At 38.0% G+C, this 27,751-nt stretch overlaps 1 protein-coding gene across 15 annotated transcripts in view; it reads left to right on the top strand.

Moving 5' to 3' along the window:
* The first annotated feature begins 1,822 nt into the window (after positions 1-1,822).
* Positions 1,823-27,751, top strand: part of LOC121946484 (rap1 GTPase-activating protein 1) — an 80,671-nt gene continuing 54,742 nt past the window's right edge. For 4 of the 15 annotated variants that reach the window (XM_042491055.2, XM_042491058.2, XM_088081909.1 and 1 more), the window contains exon 1: positions 18,464-18,652. In XM_042491055.2, the coding sequence (XP_042346989.1) occupies positions 18,609-18,652 (44 nt within the window). In that variant the 5' untranslated portion in view covers positions 18,464-18,608. Of the gene's footprint in view, positions 1,847-2,611; positions 2,671-18,452; positions 18,653-27,751 lie in introns of those variants that run through there. The other 11 variants (XM_088081922.1, XM_088081923.1, XM_088081908.1 and 8 more) reach the window with 8 other exon arrangements.

Here is a 27,751-nt window from a genome sequence, read left to right on the forward strand (position 1 = left end):
TGAGTGCCTCCATGTCTGTCACTGTGCTGCTGTGGGAGGCTGCGCTGCACTCACAGCTCTGCTCTGGCAGCCAGTCCCTCCACACGGCAGCCTCTTCCATTATTTAATGTAACGGGACCTTTACTTTTACAGCTGAGCGACGTTCTCTGCTCCGTGTTGCAAGATTTTCCTGCCGTCGATCCTTCACCAGCCTTGAAACAAAAACAATACAAGCCCCACAGATAAAACACAGACTTACATGGTTTGTTTTAATGTATTATCATTCCTGCTCTTCTGCTAAGTTATGATAAAACAACATCTTTTTTAATTCATTAGGTTTGTATTCCTTTTGGCCAAAGCAACAGAGAAAAAACAGATGGGCTCAGCTTGGCAGGATTGGAGATTTTAGTTTCGGCTGTAACACGCAGAGCAGTGGAGAGGGATAGGAGGGCCTCAAGGTACAAGCTAATTGGCCCTTGCCGATGCCCTGGAGTGGGGACGTTTGAATTCACTGTTGTGTAATCATTAATCAGATCTCACACGATAAGCAATTAGTCTGTAATGAAAAAGGATAAATCACCATAAGCCCAAATTGTTTTTGTTGCCATTATGTCTTCAGGGTAAAGTTAAATTAATAATTTGTCATACCTGCAAGGATAACTGATAACTGATTGACAAGACTGGTAGTGAATGCGGTTGTCACAGCTGAATGTAGAGTTATAATATATACAGTATGAATTTCACATTGGAAGGTTAAATATTGCAACAACGAAAACTGCAAGAAAATCTTATCTGTACATTTTAGATTATATTTGCACCATATCCCAAACTTTCCATCTATTGTTTATGTAAAGACTTAAAGCACATGAGCAAAAACAAAAAAACCTAAGTCAGTGGTTCCTAACTGGTGGGTCGCAGCCCAAAAGTGGGTCCATTCTGAAAGGACCACAAGAAACTCCCGAACATGTCAAGTTTGTAAAAAATAAATAAATTCATTAAAAAAAAAAAAAAATTCAAATTTCTGGCACTGGGATTTTATTTTGAAGCGCTGTGCTTGGGTTGCAGGATTATATATTGACTATGTTTCAAGTAATTGCACTTTTTCTGTGTAATATGCTGTTTTTTATTATGTTCATAGCTCACATGCTGTATACATTTTGTGAAATGAAATGTGATACATTTTTCTTATGTGTGGACCTTCAACTAATGACTAAGGACAAAATCTGAACCCTGTGGCTGGACCAGTTGGGAAACACTGCACTAAATGGTTTTACTAATATAATATTAATAAAGTATGGAAGCCAAATGCATTCACCTGAGAAAAAAAGCCCCGTTTCTAAATTATTGATAATATCTCAGAATTCTGAGAAAAGTTTTCATAGGGGAAAAAATGTCAAGACTGTCAAGATTATTATTTAGTTGATTCAGAAAAACATGCAACATTTGTCTCCATGAAAACCTTTCTCAAAATCCTGAGACAATGATTTCATTAATTAAAAAAAAAACACGGCAATTTTACTTTTCAAGTGAATACCTTTGGCTTTCTTAATTAAGTGTGTGATGACAACTGGTAAAAAACAAACACAAAAAACTCTCCTAATGTGCATATAAAATTATTTCAGAGTAAACATTTAGCATCACACACCTGTTACATTGATAGACTCACAAAAAATGCCGCAGTAGAACCAGAGATATCACCTTTCCTTATTCCATGCATTTTGTCCTTCTTGTCAAAACCCAGTGCCTACATTACCCACAATGCCACTTGGCCCCTGACAGATCAGTCATTCAAGTGTTTTATGCTAGTAGCTAGTAGCCTTGAACTGCCTGCTTCAAGCAGTCATGAGGAACAAGCTGCAGAGATCTGGTGAGCTCACTTCTTTGCAACTGCTCACTCTTTGATTGATTTCATTTCAGACTTGTAGTATTCAGCACCAACTGAGGAACTTAAAGAGTCTGGATCCTTTAAAGTGAGGTTGTATGAGGTACTTTTCCATAGTCAGGATAATGGTCTACAGCATGTTGCAGTTGGCATGCACTTAGTTTGGAGAAGCAGGCAAGAGTTTTTCCAAGGAAGCTAAGCAGTGTACTGCTGCAGAGGCTGCAGAACGCACAATGTGTTTTAGCCACCTAAAAAACAGTCAAAAAACAACAGTGTAGATGAATGCAGTGTTGAGGATGTTTTCACTGCTTACCTTAATGTCAGACAGCCCTGTTAGTTGGGGCCTCTGTGCTCTCATTAATGCCACCAGACTCCATTGACAAAAACAGTAATTTAAACTTACTGAACACAGGAGCTGCTGGTTTAACACTGCTTCAGGCAGTTAGTTAGTTGGTGTTATTTTCTGTCTTTGGTGAATCTGTTTCACCCTTTTGAGCTCCAAAGTCACACAACGACACAAACAAACCAACTTTTCAAGGCAGCAGCAGACCAGCAGCTCCTGTACTCAGCAACGTTAAATCACTGTTTTTCTCAGTGGAGTCTGGCTATGAAGAGAGCGACACAGTTCCCTGTAGGAAATCCCTGTCTGATGATAAGGTAAAGCAGTGCTAATACTTTAAATATAGTGTACACTTGAACTGATTTCTTCAGGTGTTTGAAATAACATTTTGTTGCTAACTCCCTCCACAGCGGTACATCGCTCAGCGTCTGTGGTGGTACTCCTGGGGGCATGCCAACTGACATCTACTGTAAGTAGCCTAATACACTATGGTTAAGTACCTCATACAACCCAACTTCAAATAAATCTGTTTGTCCGCTTAAGGCTTCTCACAATTCCCTCTGGAGCTACAAAAGTCTTTATGCAACTTTTTACAAATATGCAGTAACTTCTTAAAACCTGTAAACAGACATTAACGTGTAAAATCGGTACAGTTCCCCTTCAAGCCAGTTCAAAACAAACAAAAACCAATCATGGTTGACTAGAGCTTCAGCGCTGTGGCGTATTCATTTAGTAAAACCTTTTCTCACCTTCACTGCTGCTGTTATCCTCCAGTTATTATGATGGTTTCACTTTGCTGAAATGCTGCAACAAGGCTGGTGATTTAACAGACAAGACAATATCCCTGTTTAATGTCACTTTATTTGTATAGTCTTTGTCTTCAATAGTCATAGTCATATTTCTACCACTGTTTCTTCCACTTGTTTTATGTCTCAGACCTCTAGCTGACTTTTATCTGTCTTATGTCCCTGAATAGCCTCTTAAAGGTGTGAAGTACGGTGCAGTTTCTCCACTTATGAGCCTCTGCTGTATATTAAAGAAACCAAGGGAAGCCTCAGAGCTTCACGCAGCCAGTTTCCACACAACTTTTGCCAGATTTCACATGGATTATTTATATTCTGGTTTATGTGAGGCCATTCGCTCCTCCAGAGGCACTCAGCCGCTCTTTCATCATCATACATGTAGGATGCCCCTTTGGCACCGTATCAAACATGCAAGTCTGTAAAGATGCACTCTTTCGCTTGTGCACTTTCCTCTCTCCTGAGCTCTTGCCCTCTCGTGCTGTACTTTGATATATAATATGTTATCGAACCCTTTTGTAAATTACAGCCCTGTCTGCGATGTCTGAAATACAAGACTGTGCTGTAATTAGTATAGTCAGTGGGCAAGGGATGAGAAGCTGCGTTCAATGAAGGCGTGTCATTGTGAAGCTGCAGACATGGAGAGAGAATGGTTAATGTGATTGGACAGCTGTGATATTTTAATCATAGATTTCTCCCCTTGTTTGATATTAAAAGTCACTGTGTTTTTTTTTCTTAGTTGACAACTTAATTGTCAAGCTGTCCCGGGTACAAGCAAACAAACAAAATTTAAAGCCTAACATTGCTATTTAAAAGTCTTTTTTTAGAAATTGGATGCATCATTTTCCTCCCTGTTGAATTATTCATCTGCAAACTGCATTTGTGTGCATTCTCCGCTCAGAGGATGCCAGCTCGACCGCTGCAAACAGCTTATTAGAGCGAAAGTGTACTGTCTCTTTGATGGGCTTTGAATGAGTCACCCACTCTCTGCCTCTGTATCTGCGAGGCTTCTATATTTATTCTTGATTTCATCACAAGCTGCCTTTGTACCGGCGCCCATTCAGTAGTTTCATTACCTACCAGAGTGTACAGGCTTAAATACAGAGTTTTATTTGAATTTACTCAGTGCTATACCTCTCATCCGCACTCTTTGATGTCAACCTTATTAACATTCATAAAGGCCAAATTTTAAAATGCAGAGCATGTAGCTGAATATTGTGAAATTAGGCATACGGGGCTGCAGTGTTGCTGCAGTACAGGGTTTGTATGAACAGGGCTGACATGATATCCGACCATCGATTTATGCTCCCCACTGGCTCCGTGAGTCTTTGTCTGTGCTCCCTGGTTTCAAAGAAAATATTAGATTGGATTACCTTTTTTTAATCTTTTTGCTGGAATGAAAGGTATTAGGTTTCAGCCTTTCATCAGGCACCAAACTATGAATATCGCCATCTCTTTTAAACACAGGACATAATTTACGGTTGCAAACTAAAGTGGATTTCCAAAACCACAATCACATCCCATATTTTGATGTGCATGTTTGTCCCCCCTTCTTTTATTATCATTTTGTGTCCCCTCTCTAAATTTGGGTGTTTTTGTAGAGCTGTGAAAGCAGCACAGGTGAAACTCATCATGAGTCATTTATATCTGTCAGCAGTAGTTTGAGTCACAGTGTGGATAACTGATTAATTGGTCCTGTCAAAACTGATCAGCTCGATGGATGAGAGGAGAAGCAGAGTGCAGAGGGAGTGAATGCAAACTTTCAGACCCAGCACAAACAATGGATAACTTTCACTTTCACTGGTGTTTTGCAGTGACAGCACGCCGGTGACAACAGTACACTCAGTGCTCGGTCCGAGAGTATGGAAACTGCTTTATTCAGAGTTTTTATTTTTTATTTATTTTTTAATTTTTTTTTTTTAAATAAAAAAAAAAAAAAAGTTTTATTTTTTTAATTTTTAAAATTTATTTATTTATTTAATTTTTTTTTATTAACCTGTCCTGTTCGGCAGCTTAGGCATGCAGTATGAGAGGTCTGGATGCCTTGAGGTGCCATAACAGATTCAGTGTTTTTACCTGTTAAATCACTTGGTACATTTGTTTAGGAGAAGAAGAGACCTCTGTGGATAATTTAGCTCCCGTTAAAAACTTTTGGTTTGGACATTTGGATCTTAAGTTTAAGAGAAAAAACATGAGGGCACAGTAGCAGGTGCTGGGCTAGTGGCCAATTTCCGACAAGCCGAATAGTGTTGGAGAAGCACTGATTTGTTGCGTTAAATGGCTTTATTTGGTATTTTTTTTTATCACCATTTATTTTGGCGAGAAAGAGACCTCTGCCGACAGTTTGGCTTCTGGTGAAAACCTACGAACAATGAGCACTGAAGGAATTCTTAACAGAGGAAGTTTTAGCTGGTTGCATTGAGCAATCCTCACCACTAGGTGCCACTAAATCCCCCTAAATTGTACACACTGTTCTTTTGAGGCATGATATGTTGGGAGTTTTACAACTGACCTACTGTTTGTAAACACACTCGCCAGTAAAAGTAAAAGTCAGCCCTAGATTTCCGCTCATTTGGTGTTTCACCTCACTATATTTGAGTTTTTCGGTATTTGGATGCCTGATGCTCACCGGTCTGGCACCTGGTAGCTACCTTTTTATAAAACCCTGACCTCATGTGCGAGCTGTGGGGGTACGAGCCCTTAAATGTCCCAAACACAGAAAATACAGGCAGAGGGCAGATTCTTTGCCAAAAAACACAACACAACACACTTTTACATGATAATACTTCTGTATGAGGCAATACATTTGTCTTTTTATAAAACTTCTGCCTAGTTTGTCTTTAACATGCAGGTATCATCTGGAACAAATGCTTCCGACAGATAAGACGAAAAGGTTATTCTCAATAAAGCATGAAGCCAATATAAATTGCAACCACTATGCGCTCTTCCTCTTCATAATGATTTCATATCGTTTCTTCTGTGCACCACTGAGCTGTGTGACAGATAGATGGAGACAGATACTAGGGAGGAGACCACACACAATCTGGTCTCAGTTAGGATGAGTTTTCTGTAAAAAGATGGCTTTGAAACTTCCATGATGCAAGGTGACTTGTAATATTCTATACTGCAGATAAGCATTAGCTTGTATGACTCATAGATCGTCTCTATTACAGGACACTAAGCATGTCCTCTCCGTCTCCACACTCTACTGTTCTCTAGGTAACTAACACATGCCGAACTTCCTCTCTATTTTGAGACAGACCTGCTGTTTCCATGCAGAGCCTCTGACCTCTCACACACTTCTCTCCATTAGGTCTATATCTAGCTGAGCAGAAAAAGAAGATGTTAAACCTGACAGCAGACACGAGCCCACTGCTAGAGTTTAGATAACATAGTTTTATTCAGCCTGTCTAATGCATTAGAAGAAGTTTTATGATCTTCTCTGAAGGCCTTTTAATGCACTTACATTATGTCTTTTTAAAGATTATCCACAATCTTGCAATCGCCTCCTGGTCTCTGAGAACCCTCAGATGGGCCCTAACCTACAAACCGCAATTGAATCATGCATGGAAAGAGCAAAAATGCATGTTAAATAATTTAAATTACTATGTTCGAAGACATAGACGCATTTCATCTGCCAGGAGCCGCTATGAGCAGTATCATTTAGAATAAAAAATATAAAGATAGATAGATAGATAGATCTACTTTATCAATCCTGAGGGAAATTTAAGAAGTGAAAAATCAGTAAATAAAAAGAGTAAAAAACAAACAAACAATAAACAGTAAGTTAAAAAATACCCCTTATGCAGTCCAGGAGCCAGATGAACTCACTGATGAAATATTATCAAATTTTAACAATACAATATTTTAAAAAAGTACTACTTTGAAACATTTGCAGCAGAGGCTTATTGCAAAGAATAATGTACCAAATTTATCATTTTGTTCTCAAATCCCTACTAATTGTTTGTCTTTTTTTTGGAAGGAAAACATCTGAAAAATATACCAAAAGTTTACAAATACTATCTTGACGTGAATTTCAGATTTTCCTCACTTTTCTCATTTATGTAGAAGTTGATCTTTAGTTGTTCAGCTAATTTTAAGACAGTAGAAATTTGTACCTGATGTCAGTATAACATGATTTACTTCAGTGTCCAGGAGAGGGCACCGTTACTCTTCATTGTTATAAGCATCACTTCCAATTCAGTCATAAATGCACTCTCATGCAGACCTCTTTACAACAAAAAAATCCCACTTTCTTCTCCAACTTTCTTATTGACATTTCCAGTGCAAACATCTCTGGAATCCACAAGCTGCTAACATTGGATAGGTCAATACTGAAGTAGTGGCAGAGGAAATGAAAAGCTATCAGATTTATTATTCCCACCTTGAGTTGAAAGCAAAGGGATTAAAACTTGCCCTTTAGCTTTTTGGCATTTCTCCACCAGCCGAGAGGTTTTAAAGTTGAGTCCGTCTGTGCTGTGGCGAGTCATCTATTGATCACCTGGCATGAAGACAAAGTCCCTCTCAGTAGCAGAGAAACATCCATCAGGGAGCTGCCGCAGATTCAGTGGAGAGATAGCACATCACTGAGGATCCATTATAACTGAAATAGATATTTTACTGCAACAAAGATCAATGAACAACATGTCCCTGTGGCCGTTCCCCTCATCCTGCATCAGATCATTATTGTCTGAAAAAGATGAACAGTGATGAGTCATTGATTCTGACACTTTAAAGAAGCTCCTCCGTTATTAAGTCATTGGTAAAATGAATTCAAAATGATTTGTAATTTGGAAATGAGGTGGATTTATGAAAACAAAAACACACATTATCACTCTCAGGTCAGCCAATATTTAGCCCATTACTGTCAGTGTGATGAAAATAAAGATCTTGTTCATCATTATAATGCAAAACCTTCTTAAAATAATTACAATCTCAAAATTAAGAGGAACTTTCTATTTCTCTATTTAATAATGGACTATTTTGAAATAATGACTAAGTCTCTCAAAATAATATCTTAGTATCTCAAAATAATGTTCTCAGAGTGACTAATTTATTTCCAAATATTGACTTTTCATTGAAAAATAATGACTTCTTTTGTAATAATGATGGCTTTCCGACTCACTTAACTCAAAATAATTTCTTAAATAATGACTTGGTATCTCAAAATAGTGAGTTAGTATTTCAGAATAATGACTTAGAATCTCAAAGTAATTATTTACTGAGTATCTGAGTTAGTGAGTTAGTAATTCAAAAATATTGACAGCTCATAATGATAATTAATGGCTTAGTATGTCAAAAATACTGAGTTAGTATCTTAAAATCATGACTTAACACAGAATAATGACTTAAATAATGACTTAGTATCTCAAAATAATAATGATGACTTACCTCACTTACCTATTTCGAAATAATGACTTAGTATCCCAAAATTATGACTTAGTATCTCAAAATTATGACTTAGTATCTTACAGTAATGACTTAGTATCTCAAAGCAATGACTGATGTCAAAATAATAGCCAAGTGTCTTAAAATATGATTCAATACTTTAGTAATGAGGAACTTTTTCAAAATAATGAGAAAGTGTCTCAAAATTACAGTAAGTATCTCAAAATACTGACTTAGCATTGTTTCTCATTGTTTTAGATATTAAATCACTATTTTGAGAAAGTTTGTCATTATACAAAGTCATTATTTTAAGAAATCTTCCCATTATTTTGAAATAACCATTTGTTTTCGGAAAGTTTTTTATTATTTTGAGATACTGACTCATTGCTCTGAGAAAGTCTCTCATTATAAGGACTTCCAGTATCTTGTTTTTCATCACAGTGGATGAATATGGACTTCCATACATTAAAGCCCATCTCTCACCAATTAAATGAGAAGAATGGGAACAATATAGGGAATTGATAATTGCATTCAAATCTCAACAGAGTGGAGCGTAAATTGGGATGGGGCTCATTCAACTCAAAGACAGTGCAACAACACCTCTTTTCTTCAGCCGTGTCCGCCATAATGGCCCCAGCTCTTTAATGAGAGGCTATGAAAGGCGGCAGTGTGTGTGTTAGGCTGTTTGTAGCGGCTCCCAGGGGCCTGAGGGGCACGTGACGTCATTGGGGAGAGGATGGTTCAGTGGGCTCGCTCCACTCCTCCCAGTCAGACAGTCAACAACCCGCACTGTACCTTCTTTTCAGCTGTGTTATTTTCAGCCGTCTGCTCGAGCAACTACTCCCCAAGTCTGCGTACAAATCCAGCAGAGGATGAAAAACTGATGTGAGTTTTACATAAATTAAAGAAGCAGTGAAAAAGATGGCTGAATTACAAGCACATCTAATATTACATGTCCCTTCACTTCCTTTGAAGTGACAATAAAGTGAAGTCATGTGAAGTAATAGACCTTCCTCTGTTCACTGTGAGTTGACAGGCAATTTGAACCATCCAAAACAAACAAACAGCTCCAGCTTTAAATAATTACATCTGCCGTGGCTTCAGTCTCTTACGCTCAGCCGGCTACTGAAATTTTGAAAGTGTAATGAAAATAAAATGCTCGCAGAGATAAGGCTCAGCTTATTTCCTCATGCTTCAAAGCACAATTGCCCTTTGAATACCCCCCCCTTCAAATATTTGTATGGCACCCCTTCTTCCGCAAACTCACCCTCTCCAAATATCCAAGTGTATGTGCAGTCCTTGTTCAACTGAGTATCTGGAAAATATTTAGAGTACATATACTGGCTATAGGCAGTGTGTTCATGACGCTACAGAATAAATATTGTGCAATGATTAACGTCGTTCCTTAAGGGGCTGTTCACTAGCGCAGCGTCTACCTTTTCATAGTAGAGGCTCTCTACAAATAAAAACATCGACTGACCGGCCCCCTGACCCCGAATATTAATAATTACCTCGACCTCAGGGATAATCAACCTCAACGTTTGCCAGGGGCCACTTTTGCAAAAGACAGGAGGTCAGGGGCCAGTCGCAGCAGCCCCATACATGTTTCTAGGATTTAGGATGTTTCTAGGATTTAATTTTGACATTTCTGGCTTTAAAGGACGGCTCTAGGATTTTAGGACATTTTGTCAAATTTTTTGGACATTTCTAAGATTTTAGGAAGTTTCTAGGATTTTTGGAAATTTTTTGGATTTAAGGACTTTTCTCAGATTTTAGGTCATAACTGCTATTTTAAGACTTGTCTGTGATTTTAGGATGTTTCTATGCTTTTAGGACATTTCTTGGATTTTTGGATAGTTCTAAGATTTTAGGACATTTCTGTGATTTGGGGATATTTTCAGGATTTAGGGACATAGGATTTTAGGATGTTTCTAGGATTTTAGGACATTAGGGGCTTAGCTAGGACCTCTGTCGGGGGGTGCGGGGGATCTCCCATTGGCACTTTTTTGATAAACAGGCTCGATGTTGATGCTGTTTTGTGCACTCTGGCACCTTATGTTTACTAGAAGTACATAAACCATTCCCAGTGTAAATCACTTTATTTTTATTGTGAATTAGAAAATGGTTGGGGGCCACCCAGCAGCCTATCAGGGGCCAAATCTGGCCTGTGGGCTGCAAGTTGAATATCATTGCTCTGCGTCAAAAGAAATGGTCATTTAAAGCAAGTGTGCCTTTAAGACATTATTTCTGATAGCTTTTTAAGCCTGGAGGCACTTACAAAGAAATTAGTTCAGCCAGAGACGCTTTTCGTCGATAAAATTGACCATTTATAGCAAATTGTTACACATCAGATCTGACTCTGCTGTTTTGGGAAGCTCTCAGTGAATCCAACGAGGCCTCCGCTGAGAGAGCAAATCCCCCCGAAACTAAGTTATTTCTCCCTGCTTAATAAGTATCAGCAGGGAGCACATTAAGACCCCCAAAAAACAGAACCACTATGATTCACCATCCTGAAACCTTGCAGAATTAAGGTCTCATTTATACTCCCTTTACTTACAAAATTAGATGTGTCTGTTGTAGACGGCAGTTAAATACATCACAACATGTGAACAAAGAATTATTTTTACCATATTACCCATGGACGTATTACCGACTCTGTTCCACTGTTTTTTGAAATGTTTTTGTTGTCTCATAAACAAGCCCTAAATTGCAATTTCTCTTAAATGTTAGTGAAGCCCTTCTTATCTGAGACGAAGCTCAGAATCTTCAGATATACACGAATCAGGATGAAAACAATATTTTGATTCAAGGGAAATATTCTCAACAAAATGTGACGAACTTATGTAAAGCGATGTTGTGATTTCCCTCAAATGCTAGCAAGCACAAATGTTTTTTAAGGGCCTTTAAAAGGACAGATTTCCTCCAAAATCCATATTTTCCCTCTTACCTGTACCATCTATTAATCTAGATTGTTTTGGTGTGAGTTGCAGTGATGCAGTGATGTGTTGGAGATATCAGCTGTAGATGTCTGCCTCCTCTCCAGTATAACTCAAATAAATGGCACTTGGCTTTTAGTGCTCAAAGTGCCAAAAAATATATTAAAAAACACAATAAAAATGTATCTCTCCAGAAATCATGACCCGTTTACTCAAGATAATCCACAGACCTTTTTGTGAGCAGTTTCTTGTATTTTCTGAACTACACGTGCCGATTGTATCATCGTACAAAAGGAAGCATGCATCTATTGTTAGCTCACCTTGCACCGCCGAGCTACCTAAAATCACAGCTCAGCCAAGAGGGACGTCATTAATGTTTACATCTCATGCTGTTATAAGCACAAGCTTCTCGTCCATTGCAAGACACACGTCTCCTTCTGCACTGTGATATGGTTGGAAAGTGCCAAAAATCAACATCGCTGCCAACAGCTATGTTGATTTTTGGCACCACAAACTAGTTGACATCTACTTCCATTATATCGGACCAAACTGGAAAGAAGGCAGACATCTCTTCGGTCGATGTCTCTGGAAACTCTGCATCTCACACCAAAACAATCTAAATTGATAAATAGCATTACAGGTCACAAGAAAAATGTGTATTTGGTGTTTTTTGCCCTGAACCTCACTGATGAGTCCTGATTTTTGCCAAGCCTCAAACACATTAAACCTCCCACACACACAATTCTTCTTAAAAGAACTGAATGATAAATTTCGGTGCACCCCCCAAACAAAGGTCTTTGCCCTTCTTAAGGGTGAACTGTTGCTTTTTTATAAATATGATTTGAGGTCAGCTCCAGCCTCCAGGTTGTTTAAAAACTACAAATTATAGCTTAGTGATTTTTTTCTTTCCTCTGGAAAGCACTTTGCACACCTCCTTGAAAAGTGCTAAATAAATAAAACCGTATTAAAATGACTTTCCCTGCTTTGAAACCAGAGAAAGGCCAGGAGAATAAACCGCTCCTACATTACTGTGAAAAATTAAATATTAATGAGAATAAACATAGAGCTGAATTGTTTTATTCTGCTCTATTGGAATAATGCTTTTGTTGAGGCAGCATACTTTGCCCTCAGCCTCACTTTGCTTTGTATCAGGATTGATTCATGATGTTTGCCCAGCCTCAAACACATTAAACCTCCTCCACACAGAGAAGTCTTCTTAAAACGACCAAATGATGAATTACGATGCAGCTCCCTAACAAAGGCCTCTGCACAAGTTGCCTGTTTAATCAGCTTCTCCTCAGACAGGCACAACAGCCATTTATTCCACAGGAGCAAATTTCCTGTCCCGTGAAAGCAGAGCTGAGGGTGAATGAATGATCTTTGCCTCTGCTCTGTCCACTCCTCACTCCTCGTATATCAGGCACCAACTCTGCCTCCACATCTGCCCCTCTGCTGCTGCTGCTGTCCTGGAAATAAATTATTGATCTCATAGCTTCAGTAGCTTCCATTCACAGATTCAAGTAGAGCAGATATCCCACGTCTGTTTACACCTGTAGAAATGATAGCATGTATAAATGATGGGAATAACAATGTAGTGTGTTTTGGTTTTGTCTGGGTCAATGGGCCTCATGCAAGAAACTATATACGAACACATGTTCTCTAATTTTTACTTGTATCCACGATTTGTCCTTACTTTGTTAGGATTCACCTGTGTTTTCTTATTTTTGCTCTTCAATTTTCACGAGTGGTTCAGAGCACTCGTAGCAAGATAAAAGTAAAAACGTGTGTTTTCACAGGCCACAAATTGTTGCCCATGTGTGAGGAAATATAAGTTTTATATTTGAGGAACATTTTAAAAAAATACATGAATATCATGTTCAGAGTGATTATAATGACTGGGTTATTAAATTTCACAACTAAATGAACACTACACTACTATACCTGGTGCATTTATTCCAATTACTGTTATTTCAGTCCCTGTGTATCCCTCTGCTGACCAGAGCTGGAATGTAACTAAGTACGTTTCCCTTAGTACTGTATTTAAGTACAAATTAGAGGTACTTTTACTTTCCATGAGTATTTGAAGCTCATACCACTTCCTATTTCTACTTCTCTACACTTCAGAGGGAAATATTGAACTTTTTACTCCATTACTATTATAAGATAACTACGTTACAAATTAAGATTTTATGCACAAACCATATGAAAGCATACAAGTGCAGCTAAAACAATTAGTCGATTAAAATTCATAAATTTATTGGCAACTATTGTTATAATTGTCATTTTTCCAGATTCTCATATATACTGTATGTATGAAAACTTGCTGCTTTTCCTTTTAATTATTTAATTATTTTGATTTACGAAATTTTTTTTTTTGCATACTTTCACCTTTCATACTTCAGTGCATTTTCCAAAAATCACTTTTACTTTTTTTTTTTTTAAGTTTATTTAACAGTACATTAGATTCACTACTGCAGAAGTTCTTCTTCCTCTTACAAGCTTTTTGACGTCATGTCTCCAGTCTTGGGAATGTGCCAGAGTCTCTGCACATGGCACAAAACCTGCTCTTATATAGTGTTTAGGTGGAGTTGCATGCATAAAGGTGACTTATGATCAAGTGGGATTCATCATTGTGCACACCTGAGTATGAGTGGATTTGGATGCTTAAGAATGTTTGGTGCATCTGGAGTTGACTTCTCCTATATTTTCTCTAAATTAAGGGAAAATGTAAGAGAAATTTAAGAGAATGTTGCTGCATGTGGTCCAATGTTTTGCTGTTGTTGCAGTAACAGTAGTTTCTGTGAGGCTGACAACATGGATATCTCCATTTCTTTTGTCCTCTTGAGAGTCTTCCTGTCCGTCCACTTCCTCTAAGACAAAAGAGGAGCCAGAGCTGCGAGCTCGGAGGACTGGGCTTTGTTTCAGAGGTGATGTGATTAAAGGCCTCTCTCTGTCTGGGCTGCAGCCATTCAGATGCCCCGCACACACAGCAGCTGCTTTAGTTAATTGAATTGTCAGGAAAGCAGACAGGACTGAAGGTAACACCACCGAAGCACCGAATCAATAGAGTGGCACTTAAATAAAGTTGGGCAGCAGTTGTGCTAAGGATGAAATGAACAGCTGGCTGTTTGTAGGAATCAAGAAAGTGGTTTATCGTTTCGGCTGATTAAAGAGAGGCGCTTTGGATAAAACCATCTTTTCATGTTGGATTAGATTTGTACTATTTAAAAAATGTTCACCATTGCAAACAACAGTTGTGTTCAGATTCTTAATCGGTCAGCCGCAGCTCCTTTGCATGCATTTATTTCAGCCTACTGGGTTTTACCTGACTAGCTTTATACTTTATATGTATATATTCTATTGTTGGATATGTGCAGTGCTATCTTTATACTTATGTTGTTTATATTGATTTTAAAAGATATGTTGTTTCACTCTATTTTTAGAGTCAGGATGATGGCTACCTCATTTGGCATTTTTCCTGCTGATCAGTTATTTTTGTCATTATCAAGAAAAGCACATGAGGAGAATCAGTGAGCCTTGAGCCGATATAATATACCATGTTTTTATGATTTTTTTGATGACATACTATTTTATCACATTTTTATGATTTTTTTTTTACTCTGTATTATGGTGTTTTATAATTATTTTAAAGACATACCATATAATGATGTTTTCATTATATTTTTGGGTTGACATACTGTACTATCACATTTTAATGTTTCTTTTGGATGAAATTATGGTTTTTATAAAGACATAATATACTGTGACGTTTTTATAAACTTTTTTGACGACACACTTCACTATGATGTTTTAATAATTTTTTTGGGGAGACAGAAGTGAGCATATTTGGATGAGAGGTTGAAGCTGTAAAAGAGTGATGGGTGGATCTGGCTCGCATGCTGTACGACTCACAGACAGCCTGTCACTCAAGCTGCCCCGCCCTTAAAACGGCATAACTTTGGACCTTATGAAATGTTAACGAGTGAGTTACAAAAAAAAAAAAAAAAAAAAATCCAACCCAGTACATGGAGGTTGAAATAAGCTATAGAGACCAAAACTGTCTTTTGTACCAGGCTGTAAACATGTTTATTTCTGCTGTGAAGTCAGGCATTTTAGCACGAAGGTCTTTCTTTTGAAGTATTGTGAACATTGAAATAATGTCTTAATTTCCCCTTAGTGTCATCTGTGTCAATCTGATATTGAACTCAGAACATGATTATAGGAGTTGTTGCCGGATCTGTGTGTTGCTGAGACAGAGACCTGCTGATTTGTTTGTCTGAAAAATGCAATTTTAATGTCAGAATGTTTGAAATATGCGTGGCTTGTGAAAAATGGGTGTAATATTTACTTTAGTGACTTTAGGGGGAAAGAAACGGTAATAATCTGCATGACGTTCACCTCTCCTAATAGAGTGAATAGACTCAGGATCGCTGCTAGCTGCTGAAGGTGCGGGGCTGTGGTGAAACCCATGTAAAACAGAAACAAGACTTCAAAGTGAGCTGTCTTGTTTATTAGGGGTCTCTGGTGATACTGTAGTTTCCATCCTTAGTTTAGCATGTAAGAGCACTAACATTTGCTATTTAGCTTTGAGCCCAAAATGCAGACTGAACAAATTAGAATTCTGACCTTAGGAGGGTTAACCCTTTTAACCTGACATCACTTTTCTTGTGCTGCTTTCAGGTGCCTTTAAAAAGTGTATAAACCTTTGAAACCTGAACAAATTGGTGGAAATTCTTTCAAAAACATGGGAAAAAAGGCAAGTAGTAACTTGGTAAAAAATGCTCCAGAGATTGCAATAAATTCGTTTTTTAATTAATTATTTAAAAAATAATCTAAAATGATCTATGTAAAATGTCTAGGGTAAAAAGGTGAGGGAAAAACTATATAATTATCATACTAACGAAATGATGTTTCAAAACTAATTTAATTATTAATACTATTTCAGGTAATGTCCTTGTTTGTTTCGTAATTTTCTTTTTTCATTAAAAACTTATTTTTTAGTTAATTTTCCTGTTGTTTTTTTTTTTTTACTAATTTATTGTTGGGTTTTTTTTGTAATTTGTTCTTTTGTCAATCTTTGCCTTCTTCCCATGTTTTTGAAAGAAATCAAGCTTGTTTATTCCGGTTTAAAGGGTTAAGGGACCATTAAAGTTGTTATAATTCATCCCAAGCGGGCAACGGATGTTGGCAGGAGTTGCTGAGACATTTACCTCAAAACTCTACAAATGTCGACTTCAAAGCATCAATTGACGAAAAGTCGGGGATCACCAAAATTAGAGGGCTTCATCCTCTGAGGACCGTGAACATCTACACAAAACCTGATCCACTCAGTAGTGCCTGAGGTCTATAAAAAAATGGTGTATTGACTGATTAACAGACAGACAGACAGGCCCGGAGCTGAGCTTCTTGCATGACTGATAACAAATCATTGAGGATGTCAAATCAATAATGGCTATAATCAATGAGGCCTCTTTCAGCCAAAGATCTGTCCGGTCAGATAAATGATCACATGGCCGTGAGACAAAGTGAAGTCCATTATCAACAAAGTCAGCCAAGGACTGCGATGCTGTGGTGAAATGTTTTTAGAAAATTGCAGTCTCAGGGCAAAGCGGTGATGTAATGTTGGCGAGATGATGTAATTGTCTATCAGCGTTATTGTGCTTGTTTGGTGGCCACATTGATTAATTAAGTTGCCAGTTACTACGAGTGCAGTTAATGCAATGAATACATCATTCGTCTGCAGGGAGATTAAGGTCCTTTATTGGTGAGCTTTTTTATTTATTCATGATTTAGAGTCAAATTAACTCAATACTTCCATTTTCCCATGGGACTCAGCTGACTCTGTGCTGGATAACACTGAGCATGTTTCAGCCGACATACTGCAAATGCTTTGGAGGTGAATGTCTATCAGATAGCTGGCTGATGCGCTAGACTGCAATCCCTCTTTATACAATAATCCATGGAGGCATTAACGTTGCCACCGCTGCCAGTTTATCAAATTCAACAGCCTGCTAAAAAGAGAGACTCTGTGTCCAGACTCAGTTTGATCAATGCGGCTAAGACTAATGTGGGATAACTCTGCGCTACATTAACTCTCCTTTTATGTGCATACCAGAGGTGATGGGCTTACAAAAGAAAGAATTAGGAGGGAGATGAATGCACCGATTAAAAACTTGTTCAGAGATCATCACCTACATTGTGCCGCAGTGAAGCTGGGGCACAGCCCTGTGATTAGGACGGTTTGTGAAGAATGATTGCTGTTTGTCTGACTGTCTCTAGCTTGTTTAACCCTTTGAAACCTGAAGGGACATCACTTTTCTTGTACTGCGCTCATATGCCTTTCATAAGTATTTAAACCTTAAAAAAATCTAAGCAAATTGGTGTGATTTCTTTCAAAAACATGGGAAAGATGCAATCAGCAACTTGGTAAGAAATGTTTCACAAACTGCAAGACATGAGTACATTCAGAATATATTTTTAAAAAAGCTAGTGAAAAAAAGAAAAACGCTAGGCAAAAACTATACTAACAATTGTTAAATTACATTTTAAAATTATTTTACAGTATTATCATAATTTTTAAGTACTTCTTCAAAGTCTTGTTTCTCCTTTTTTTGTATTGTTTTTAAGGTCATTTGCCTGTACTTTTTAATTTATTTTTTAACAAATTCCTTGCCATTTCATGTCATTTCTTTTTTTGCTGCTCATTGTCTTCTTCCCATGTTTTTGAAGGAAATCAATTTGCTCAGGTTTCAAAGGGTTAACCAGTTGTCTTCCAGTGACAGATAAGGACTGTTGCAAGACTTGTTCTAAGTGATGCCAAGAACTCCCCTGTTTTGCCTGTAGCCATTTCCAAATGATCAAGTAACGAGTCGTCTTACGACTTGTGTCAGCGTCATGTCATTTCAGGTGTTGCAGTTTATTTTGAATTGCAACAACAACAACAAAAAAACACCTGCCATTGTGTTTTCTGCTGCATAAAAGAGAGAGGATGTAGCCACTACGCTCCTGGTTCCCTGGGAGACTGGCATGGTCAGCAGCCCCCCCTCCCCCTCTTCTCCTCCCTCACCCTCTTGCCGTTTCTCCCCCTCTGCTTGTGAAGGAGGCGTGTGAGCAAAGAAGAGGCAGGGCACGTTAGCCGAGGCTGCGGGAGTGGAACTCAGACGGCAGGCAAAGCATACAAACACACACATTCACACACACACATGCTCAGTCAGCGTAAGTGACACAAGTGCTGGTGCCATTCAGCACTGAGTTGACTGACTCACTGCTATCCATTAGCCGGCATGCCGCAGAGAAAGAGGAGTTTCACTTTTGGAGCCTACGGAGGGTAAGAATTGATATCCTAATAATTTGTAGAATAACTAATCCTCTTCACAACACACAGTTCTCATTTGTGTGATTGTGCGAATGTGTGTTTATGTGTGTATCTGTGTCTGTCTCCCTGTTTGATGACTGGGCAGATTCTGTGTCTGGATTTGTGTCTGCGTGTTTGCACTGGGATGCCATCATATTTATGATGACAGCTTTGGTTTTAAACGTCTCTGTTGTCATTTTTTTTGCCTTTTTTTTATCCTAAATCAGACTTGATAGTACAGTGGTTTCTGCTTGGTAATCAGTCATTAAAGGTTGATTTTTTTTTACAGTTTTGGTGAGGTGTCAGATATAGAAGCATAAACAAGATAAGGTGACAAAAACAACAAATATGTACGATTCAGGTTACTGTAAAAGTCTCACTGAGGCCCTGACAGCTGAAGGTATGACTACACACATATACATGTATTCTTATAATAGTAAACATGTGCTACAGCAGATCAGTGCTGTCGGGAGGAGACACTCATGTCCCAGTGTTTTTATAAAGCCCACTTCAGACTTTACAGGGTCCTGAAGGGTAGACGCAGAGTCAGAGGTGAACAGGTGCCCCACCGCAACTGCATGCCTGACTGCCTTTAGTTAAGTTTTGTGTATATCTATATTTTTGTGTGTTGAAGTAAAAATATAGCATTTGCTGACAAATAGTGGCGACAGTAGGGCTGGGCTCTTTGTATGGTGATTCTGGCATAGTGATCAGTCATAATTGCTGACAGTGTGTGTGGGCTGTTGGCCAAGAAGACACTAATACACATGCATTATGGGTAGTGACAGTAGGGAACATTTGACTAGTTCATAGTTTTGTAATTATTTTATATGAAGTTTCCTGGAAACAGCTTAATAAGTTGATACTAATCTTATGATGTTTAGTTGATGCACTTTATTAGCAATTGTCTCTAGCTAGCTGAGTGCAGCAGCTTTCAAAGAGTTAACTTGAACGGCTTAAGAGCTCTGAGCTGTCTACATGTGACCACTGTGATTACCAGCTGTGCTCGTTACAATTTTGTGGATGTCTTTCAGCTTGTTGAAGGAATAGTTTGCTGCCTCACTTGGGTGAATTTGGACCAGTCTTCAAAAAACTAAATTCACACAATAACACTAACTAACTTACTAACTAACTAACTAACTAGTTGACCACCAACTCCTGTGTTCTGCGAGGTAAAATTACTGGTTTTGTCAATGGAGTCTGGCTTTGGGGTGAGCACAGATAGGTTTCAGTTTCAGTTTGGTCGGAGAGGGCTGTGTGATGCATGAATGCATACAGAGAACTGGATACAGCATTGGTGGTAGCACATTCATTGCTGTGGAGGTTGCTCAGTGGTGCATGAAGCCAAAAACCTTCGACTGCCGCATACAAAATTACCCGGATGATCGGCACTACATCCGCAATGTGTGGCCCAAGAACACCAGAGACTTCCACAGGCGGCTACCTCCAGTCTAACGTTATTATGGATAAAATGATTCAATAATCATGTAATCCTCTGGACTTTCCAAATGCAAGCAGACTAAATGGATCAAATTCTGATTGTGAAGTTGTGTTGATCAAAAAACGTATTAACTGATTTATAGACATCTCTTTCACCATCTTAGTGAATGGGAAAAAGTCTTTTTTTGCCCAGTTGCATTACATGACGTTGTAATTCCATTATTTGTTACTATGAAAATTGGCTTCAAATCCTAACACACTGGTCGTATGGACGTGAGTTGACAAGGAGTCTTGATGAGGAAACATTTGGATCTTTTATAGTCTCGGGTTTCTGCTCAAGGTGAACAGATATTCTCCCAAACTTTGGAGGATAGTGTATTGAAAACTCACATCTACACTATGGTCCCCCATTTTCTCCGATTTTTTTAAAAGGGAACACGGCCTTGGCAATTGGCGCCTGAAACATCCAATAAAAGGTAACTGTAAAGTACCAAACGGATACTGCCACAGGGCTTTAGGGGCAATAGTCAAGTCAATTTTATTTATAAAGCCCATTATCACAAATCACAGTTTGCCTAGAGGGCTTTACAGCAGTATGGCTGCTGCACCACAATGAGACAAAGAAGATGCAGCACTCGAAAACTTTTTTGAATAACGGATCCAATGCTGAGATTTGTGCTTAACCTGAAGTGTTTTCCAAGTGTATTTCTGGTTTTTCAAGAGAAAAGACTTTAAAGCCCAAGTATAACTCCAATTAAGGTATAAAACTTTAGGACTGTACTGGATTTACCATTTAATGTTAGGACATCATGATAGACTTATCTATTTCATTAAATGCCTCTTAGCAGCCCAATTGTTACACTTCTAATCAATTAACACAAATCATTTGCTTGTGCACCCTTGAGAGTCCTTCAGCCAGAGCACAAATTAAAGCTAAATACTTACTTTTCTGTTTTCTGTTTAGCACCGGCCTTGAATGCCACTGCACTTGGCATTTGGATAGGTCAGTGTGATTGCTTACATCAGTGAATGATCTGTAATACACGGTGCCCCCTGCATCCCGTTGGCATTCACTGAAGGGAACGCAGCCCCTCTGTTCTCTGCAGAACGGTTTTTCTTTGACGCAGCATGCTCTGTAATTTTGGCATCAAGTTTTAATGGAGCTGCCACTTAATTTGAGTAGTTATGTTAGATTATTGTTTCAGTTTGTGCTGGTTATGATCCTTTTTTTTTATTACAAGCAAAATAGTTTTTTTTCATTGTTCCTAATGTTCCTAAATCAAGTGTGACCATGATGTTGCAACACTTTCATATCCCTTTATTTTCTTTTCTTTGGATCTGCTCTTACATGCTTGTATGTCACATGATATATCCTGCAGCTCACAGTGTCTGTCTCCTCGTGAACTATTAAATTATGAAATAAACACAGACCTATTGCTCGTGTCTGTAGAGAGCTTACCGCAGTGTCAGGACATTCAGGCTACATGAACAATGATCCTGTATGTTGTAGTGTTGCACTGAAACATTGGAGGAATGCACATCAATCCTGTTCAAATACAACTGAGAGAAAAAGAGCCACATTGTTTTGAAACCTGAGCAGCCCTGAATTGTAGTCAACATTGTCTGGTCAGCTGAATTAGAAATGCCATTTCTTCAAGTAAACAAGACAACAGGCTCTTCAGGGAAAAGGTGTTTCCTGGTGTTAAACAGAGTGCTTGATTCATGATAGCATTTTTGAACGTTTAAGATTCATCTCAGTTATAAGATGTTTGTGGCGCAGGTAAAAAGGCAAGAACTTTAAGGTTGTATTGGATGAAAACCTTTGTGTATTTACAAAATAGAGGCTTCTATCCTTGTTTGCTTTGTGATTATCTTGTGTTTGAGACATATTGTTTTGAATATTGTGCTGTGGACAACAGGAAGACAACACAGAGAGGGCTTTTTGCTTGACAAAAGCAAATGTTTACATGACAAAAGATGATTAGTCCGTGAGGCAGGGCTCCTTGAGAACAGGGCGCTGCTCAAGTACCTTTTCAAAGGCGGAGGCAAAACAAACAGGAGATGTAGGGCGACCGGAGTGCTCTTCATTGCCTACTCAGTCGGTCCACCTTGCATGTGTACTTTGACATTCACATTCACAAAGGCGAGCCATCAACCGAGAAGAATGGGGTGGGAGGGCACTGGGTGAGCTGCAGGTAATTATCTAATGCTCACAGGGCTGACGATTATTTAATTATATTTGCTCTGATAAGAATGAAAAATGATTTTTATTGTAATCTCGTACTTTGTAAATCCCTTTGTGCCACCGCATTTCAAACAGGTGTGTTGCCGCAGTCATGTCAGACGGTTTTACCACAACTTTATGCTTCTTGACGCAGTGAGAATTCAACAAATGATGTAGTTCTGATTGGAAAAATAAAACCAACAAAAGAGCAAACTATATCCTATGATATCCTATTATATCCCCAGCGGTAAATGGAGTCGTTACAGCATGCATGTGTGTTTTAACTGAAGGTTTTGTTTTTCAAATGGAATTAAATTCCTTTTACCTGCTGTTCCTCATCTAACTAGTTCACTGGTTGCATCTGTGGCAGCGTCTCTTTTGTTTCATTCTCTCCTCAGAAACAATTTGGCAAAAAAATATCTCTTTATCTTGATGTACACTGCTTTCTATCAGAGAAGCCGGTAACACCAACCTAAGTATGTCAACAATTCCTTTAGCTGCAGTAAAAGCCCTCCAGGAGCTCACTGATGAAAAGCTTGTCACATGAAGCAGCTGAATAGTTTGCTTTTTCATTGAAGATATTTCCACCATAAATTGGTGCATATAAAAATCCCCAGAATGCAGGAAATCAAGTGTTTGATGCTCAGATTTTTCTGGCAGAGGACGCCCAGATTTACCATTTCATATGCCCCCACCCTACTGTTGAATGGAAACTTACACCATTGCGTGAACATAAGAACATATCGTTATAATGAAACTAAACTGAAATCAAAATACATCTCCATTACAAAAGAAAGGAACACTCAGCAAAACACTGACAAAACAAAACACATGATTTTTGTTTGTTTTTGTATGGGGTATATATGGCAGTGCCTACTGGCAGTCAACGTAGCTGTGGTACCAGTGTGTGTGTGTGTGTGTTTTCATACACACTGTATCCTACTGTACTGTAGCTAAATGAGGACATTGAACCACTTTACACTCATTTCTCTGTCAATGGGCTCATTCAGTCCACGCTGAGTGGAGATACAGTATACAGTCTTGATCTGGTCGCGTGATGTTTGACAATGTTTCTTATTCCTGCCGTGAGTGTTAAAGATATTGCTCAGCATTGCCCCGGGCCTTCTCTCTCTCTCGCGCTCGCTCTCGCTCTGTCTGTATTTTGACAGGATCCAGTTCCTGTACCTTGCAGCATAGTAAATGACTGACTGCAGAGTCAGATAACAGAATAGGCTATGTGTTTAGTAGATATATCATAGGTGTTAATGTGAGAAAGAGTTGGTCAGTTATCTCAATCAGTCTTTTAAGGACTATTATGAAATTTTGTCCAGACATTCATGATCCCCACAGGATGAATCCTACAGACTTTAGTGACCCCCTGACTTTTCTTTTAGCACCACAGTCAGGTTGCCATTTTTGGCCGTTAGTAAAATATCTAGAACTATTGGATGGACTGCTATTTTACATTATTGACCTGAGGTTATACATCACCTAATTTATTCATATAATATATTTTATACATACTATATTATAATATTGTAACATTATGATGTATATGTCTAGGGAATATGTATTTAATACCTACCTATTATATTGTTTTTGTTATTTACATGTTACACATATAGTATGTGCAATGTGTATGCAAGACTATATAATGATATAGCTTAATTATATCATGATAGATATAAAGGATAGTTGGACAGTATGTTTATGTATATATAATGTAATGTAACGTAGCATAGCATAGCATAGCAATATAATATACTGCTTTGTTTACATATTCGTATAAATATCCTTTATATTCACAATATGCAAATATCATGTGCAGTTTTCCTACTTCTACATGTGCATATTCCAATTCTCTGGTACAATAATTTGTCTAAGCCTATTTAGCTTTTATGACATTTTATATTATTTCTTAAAATCTCATTTGCATTTTTTTAATGCTTTTATCTTGTTTCATTTTTATTAATCACGCCATTTTTTTCTGTGCTTTGCTTTTGTCTCTTGAGCTGCTGTAATAAGTGAAATTCCCCATTGTGGGATTAAGTTTTATCTTATCTTATCCTACATTTTTTACACACAGTTATGGCCCCGGAGGATAAATTGTAATTACTTTGGTGGTCCCTTAACTCTTCCAGCCAGCACAGTCATCAGGTCAAAACTGCAATTTGTGCAATACTCTGGTTTATGGCCAAATTCTTGCAAAACTAATGACATCTCCATGTATTGTACTTCGTGTTTGATGCTTATTACTTAATGCTAAACTAAGATAGTGAACATGGTAAACATTACAAAACAACATGTTAACATTGTCGTTGTGAACATGTTAACATGCATGAGTGCAGTGCTGAATATGAGTGCAGCCTCACAGAGCTGCTGAGGCATCTCATAGTCTAGCAGAACCCGAGTGGTTCTGTAGTGGTTATTTTGCTATGTCAGTATGCAAAAACGAAATAAGATCAGTTAAGCCTTTATTAATCGCACAGTGGGGACATTTGCAATCAGAGGTGTATTCATTTTGGGTTTGGCCAAAGGTATCGTATGTGACCTTTTCCCTTCTGTTTTTGTTTCGGAGTATTAAACCCAAAACTGGACGCCTACAATTGCATTCAGCCAGCATGCTCTGAGCTCGTGCTGAGTGAACTGGGTGTAACACCGATCGTGACTCCACCAGAATTTGTTGTAGCTGCAAGGAAGAGGAACAATTTCTGTGCGAGCTCAGTTTACTGGGATCATGTTCTTAGCTTCAGTATCACAACATCAGTTTACGTCAGACAAATGTCACTGCTTATTGGAGACAAAATTCAGCTAAATAAACAGTGAGCATCTGAAAAGTGAAATACTGAAAGGCTGTATTGAATAGCTGTGACTGTTCAGTTATAGTTCCAGACCTTTTAGGATCATTTAATTAGACGCATGTTTGTCTCCATCTGAATTATTCTACATTTCGAGTGCTTCTTATATTTCAGATATAGAATAGGACTTGTTACTGCAGCAGATTTAGTAGCTGGACAACAAACTTGTTTGCTTTAAGCTGGATTTCCTCTGGCTGACTCCTCAGCCCTGTCTGCTGACCTACTTGTCACTAGCAGTGTTGCTGACTTGATGTATGCCGCACGCCTCGGCTAATTCCTCAAGTGGAGAAAAATGTTTAAAAAGTTTAGCAGGAAAGAAATTAGGAAAGTTGCGCTTAAAGTCAGATTAAGTTAAATGAATTCATTGTCACGCCTGCTGACACGGTGATGGCCACAAATTTCAAGGACCAGCCTTGAGCCTACTTATCCCTCGGTGATATGTGTTTCCATGGAAACCAGCTGTTGGTTGATACCTAGCTGAGAGCGTAGAATAAGCGTCAGAATTAAATTGTCAGTGTATGGCTACCACCTCCTGAGGTTTACTTCCTATTTCTGCTGTGCGTTTTTATGCGCTGCTTCCTGTGGTCTTTTAAATAAAAACTAAGCTCCACAAACTGTTTTCACTCTGAGATTTGAATGTGCAAATATGACTCAGAGCCCACAAATGCATTAGCACAGGCAAATTTGTTATAGCCCACTTTTGTCCGCCCCAACCGTTGTTCTCTCGCAGAGGGACACAGTATTCTTTGTTTTTTTCTGACACGCTGAGAGTTTATTTTTGCGTCTGCTGCTGCCTCTTTATGTGAGCTGCCTTTTGCAGTCCAGGATTGCTTTTTTTCTTATGTCTTTTAGGAATTGGTTAATTTTTTTTGGATAAGAAAAGTTGTTATTTAATGATTGTTGGGTGTATGACAGATTTATTCAACAATTCTTTTGACTCTTTTTAATAGATTACCAAAACAAACAAAAAAAACACCTAAAATTCTGAGGACTACCTAAAGTGTTACCTTTAAAAAATCTGTGCTGTGTTTCTTTAAAGAAAATGTGTTGCCAATTAACATATTTATTTAAGAAACTTTGGACATTCAGACATATCAAGAACCCCTTCAGTCTGAGGACATGTTTAGGTAACGTGACAGCAAGTTAAAATGGGACAGTCCCGTTTGTTTTAACCTAACTATTCATAAAAGTCATCATTATTTATTCATTCATCCAACTTTTCTGCCATTTTCCTTTGCTGTCTGTTTCCTTGGTGCCGTATTGTCTACACTTAGCGTGTGTGTGTGTGTGTGCTTATGTTTGCGAAACAATGTTGGCTAACACGGCTATTGTTGCCGTGGACTCACTAAATCATCTTTAATAATTTAAAGTATCAAAAACACTAAATATGTCTGTTGTATGACAGTGTGTCATGGTACCTGGTGGCCTAAAAATGTGCTGTTGTCACTCCAGTAAAACATCCCATTTTAGCTTCATTTCTTATCTCATTTTACCGTAATGTAAAACACTTCCTTAAATCCCTTTCCCATAAAAAATTAAGTGTAATGTGAAAATATTTTGATTATAAGTCAAACAGCTGATAAAAAGCAATGCCTCACAGCCATTGGTGTTGTTATACTCTTGTTTTAGCTGCAGCACTCAAAATATGCCACATGACTTGATGTGTTGACTCTTTGCCCTGACCAGACTGGTTATCTTAGACCAATAAAAAAAGATTGTTTCATATAAAGCACATTTGTTGCAACAATGCAATTGAAATTGAAATTTAAACATACACACATACAGACATGTCAGATAAGAAGTGGGAGGAAGTGCATACATAAGATGTTTGGTGATTGGCTGCTAATATCTAACCCTTTAATCCTGAACAGATTGGCTTAATTTTTAAAAACATCGAAAGAAGGCAATGACCAAAAGAAATGGCCCAAATGTTAGGAAAAAACTGTAAAAAGTTACAAGAAAATTACCTGAAAATATGGTAAAAACAAGATTAAAGTAGTTAAAAACATAATAATTAAAAAATATATACATAAATATAATGTATAATAAAGACTATAATATAGATAATAATAAACAATAAGTATAATAAATAAATACTTTCTAACTTTCAGGTCATTTAATTTTTGACTTTTTGACAAGTTGCTTGTAGCCTTTTTTAATGTTTTTTCACAAGAAATCAAGTCGATTTTTCTCAGGTTTCAGAGGTTTATATGCAAGAAACCTGATGTCAGTTTAGGTGTTAAGGGGTTAAAGATGTAAAACCTTATTTGTCTCATTTTACATGGTGTCCCAAATTACCTGACATTTACCCTAATAATATTGTAATAATTACTAGACGATTTCTGTACTTCAAACACCTTTTTTTCTGTCTTCAGACAGTTTATGTAACTGTTTAGCTTGTAGCCACATTTTAGACAAGTACAATATTTGTATGTGTGAGCAGGAAAATGTTTTATCAGCTTAACTCAAACACAAAGGAGAGCATGTTCATGTCATCATCTTGGACAAATGTGTCTTTATCTACCCAAGTACGTTTATGTGAGGTCTCAG

This window comes from Plectropomus leopardus, chromosome 9 (assembly GCF_026936395.1).
Source record: "Plectropomus leopardus strain MGB_pleo_1.0 chromosome 9, ASM2693639v1, whole genome shotgun sequence".
Taxonomy (NCBI): Eukaryota; Metazoa; Chordata; class Actinopteri; order Perciformes; family Serranidae; genus Plectropomus; species Plectropomus leopardus.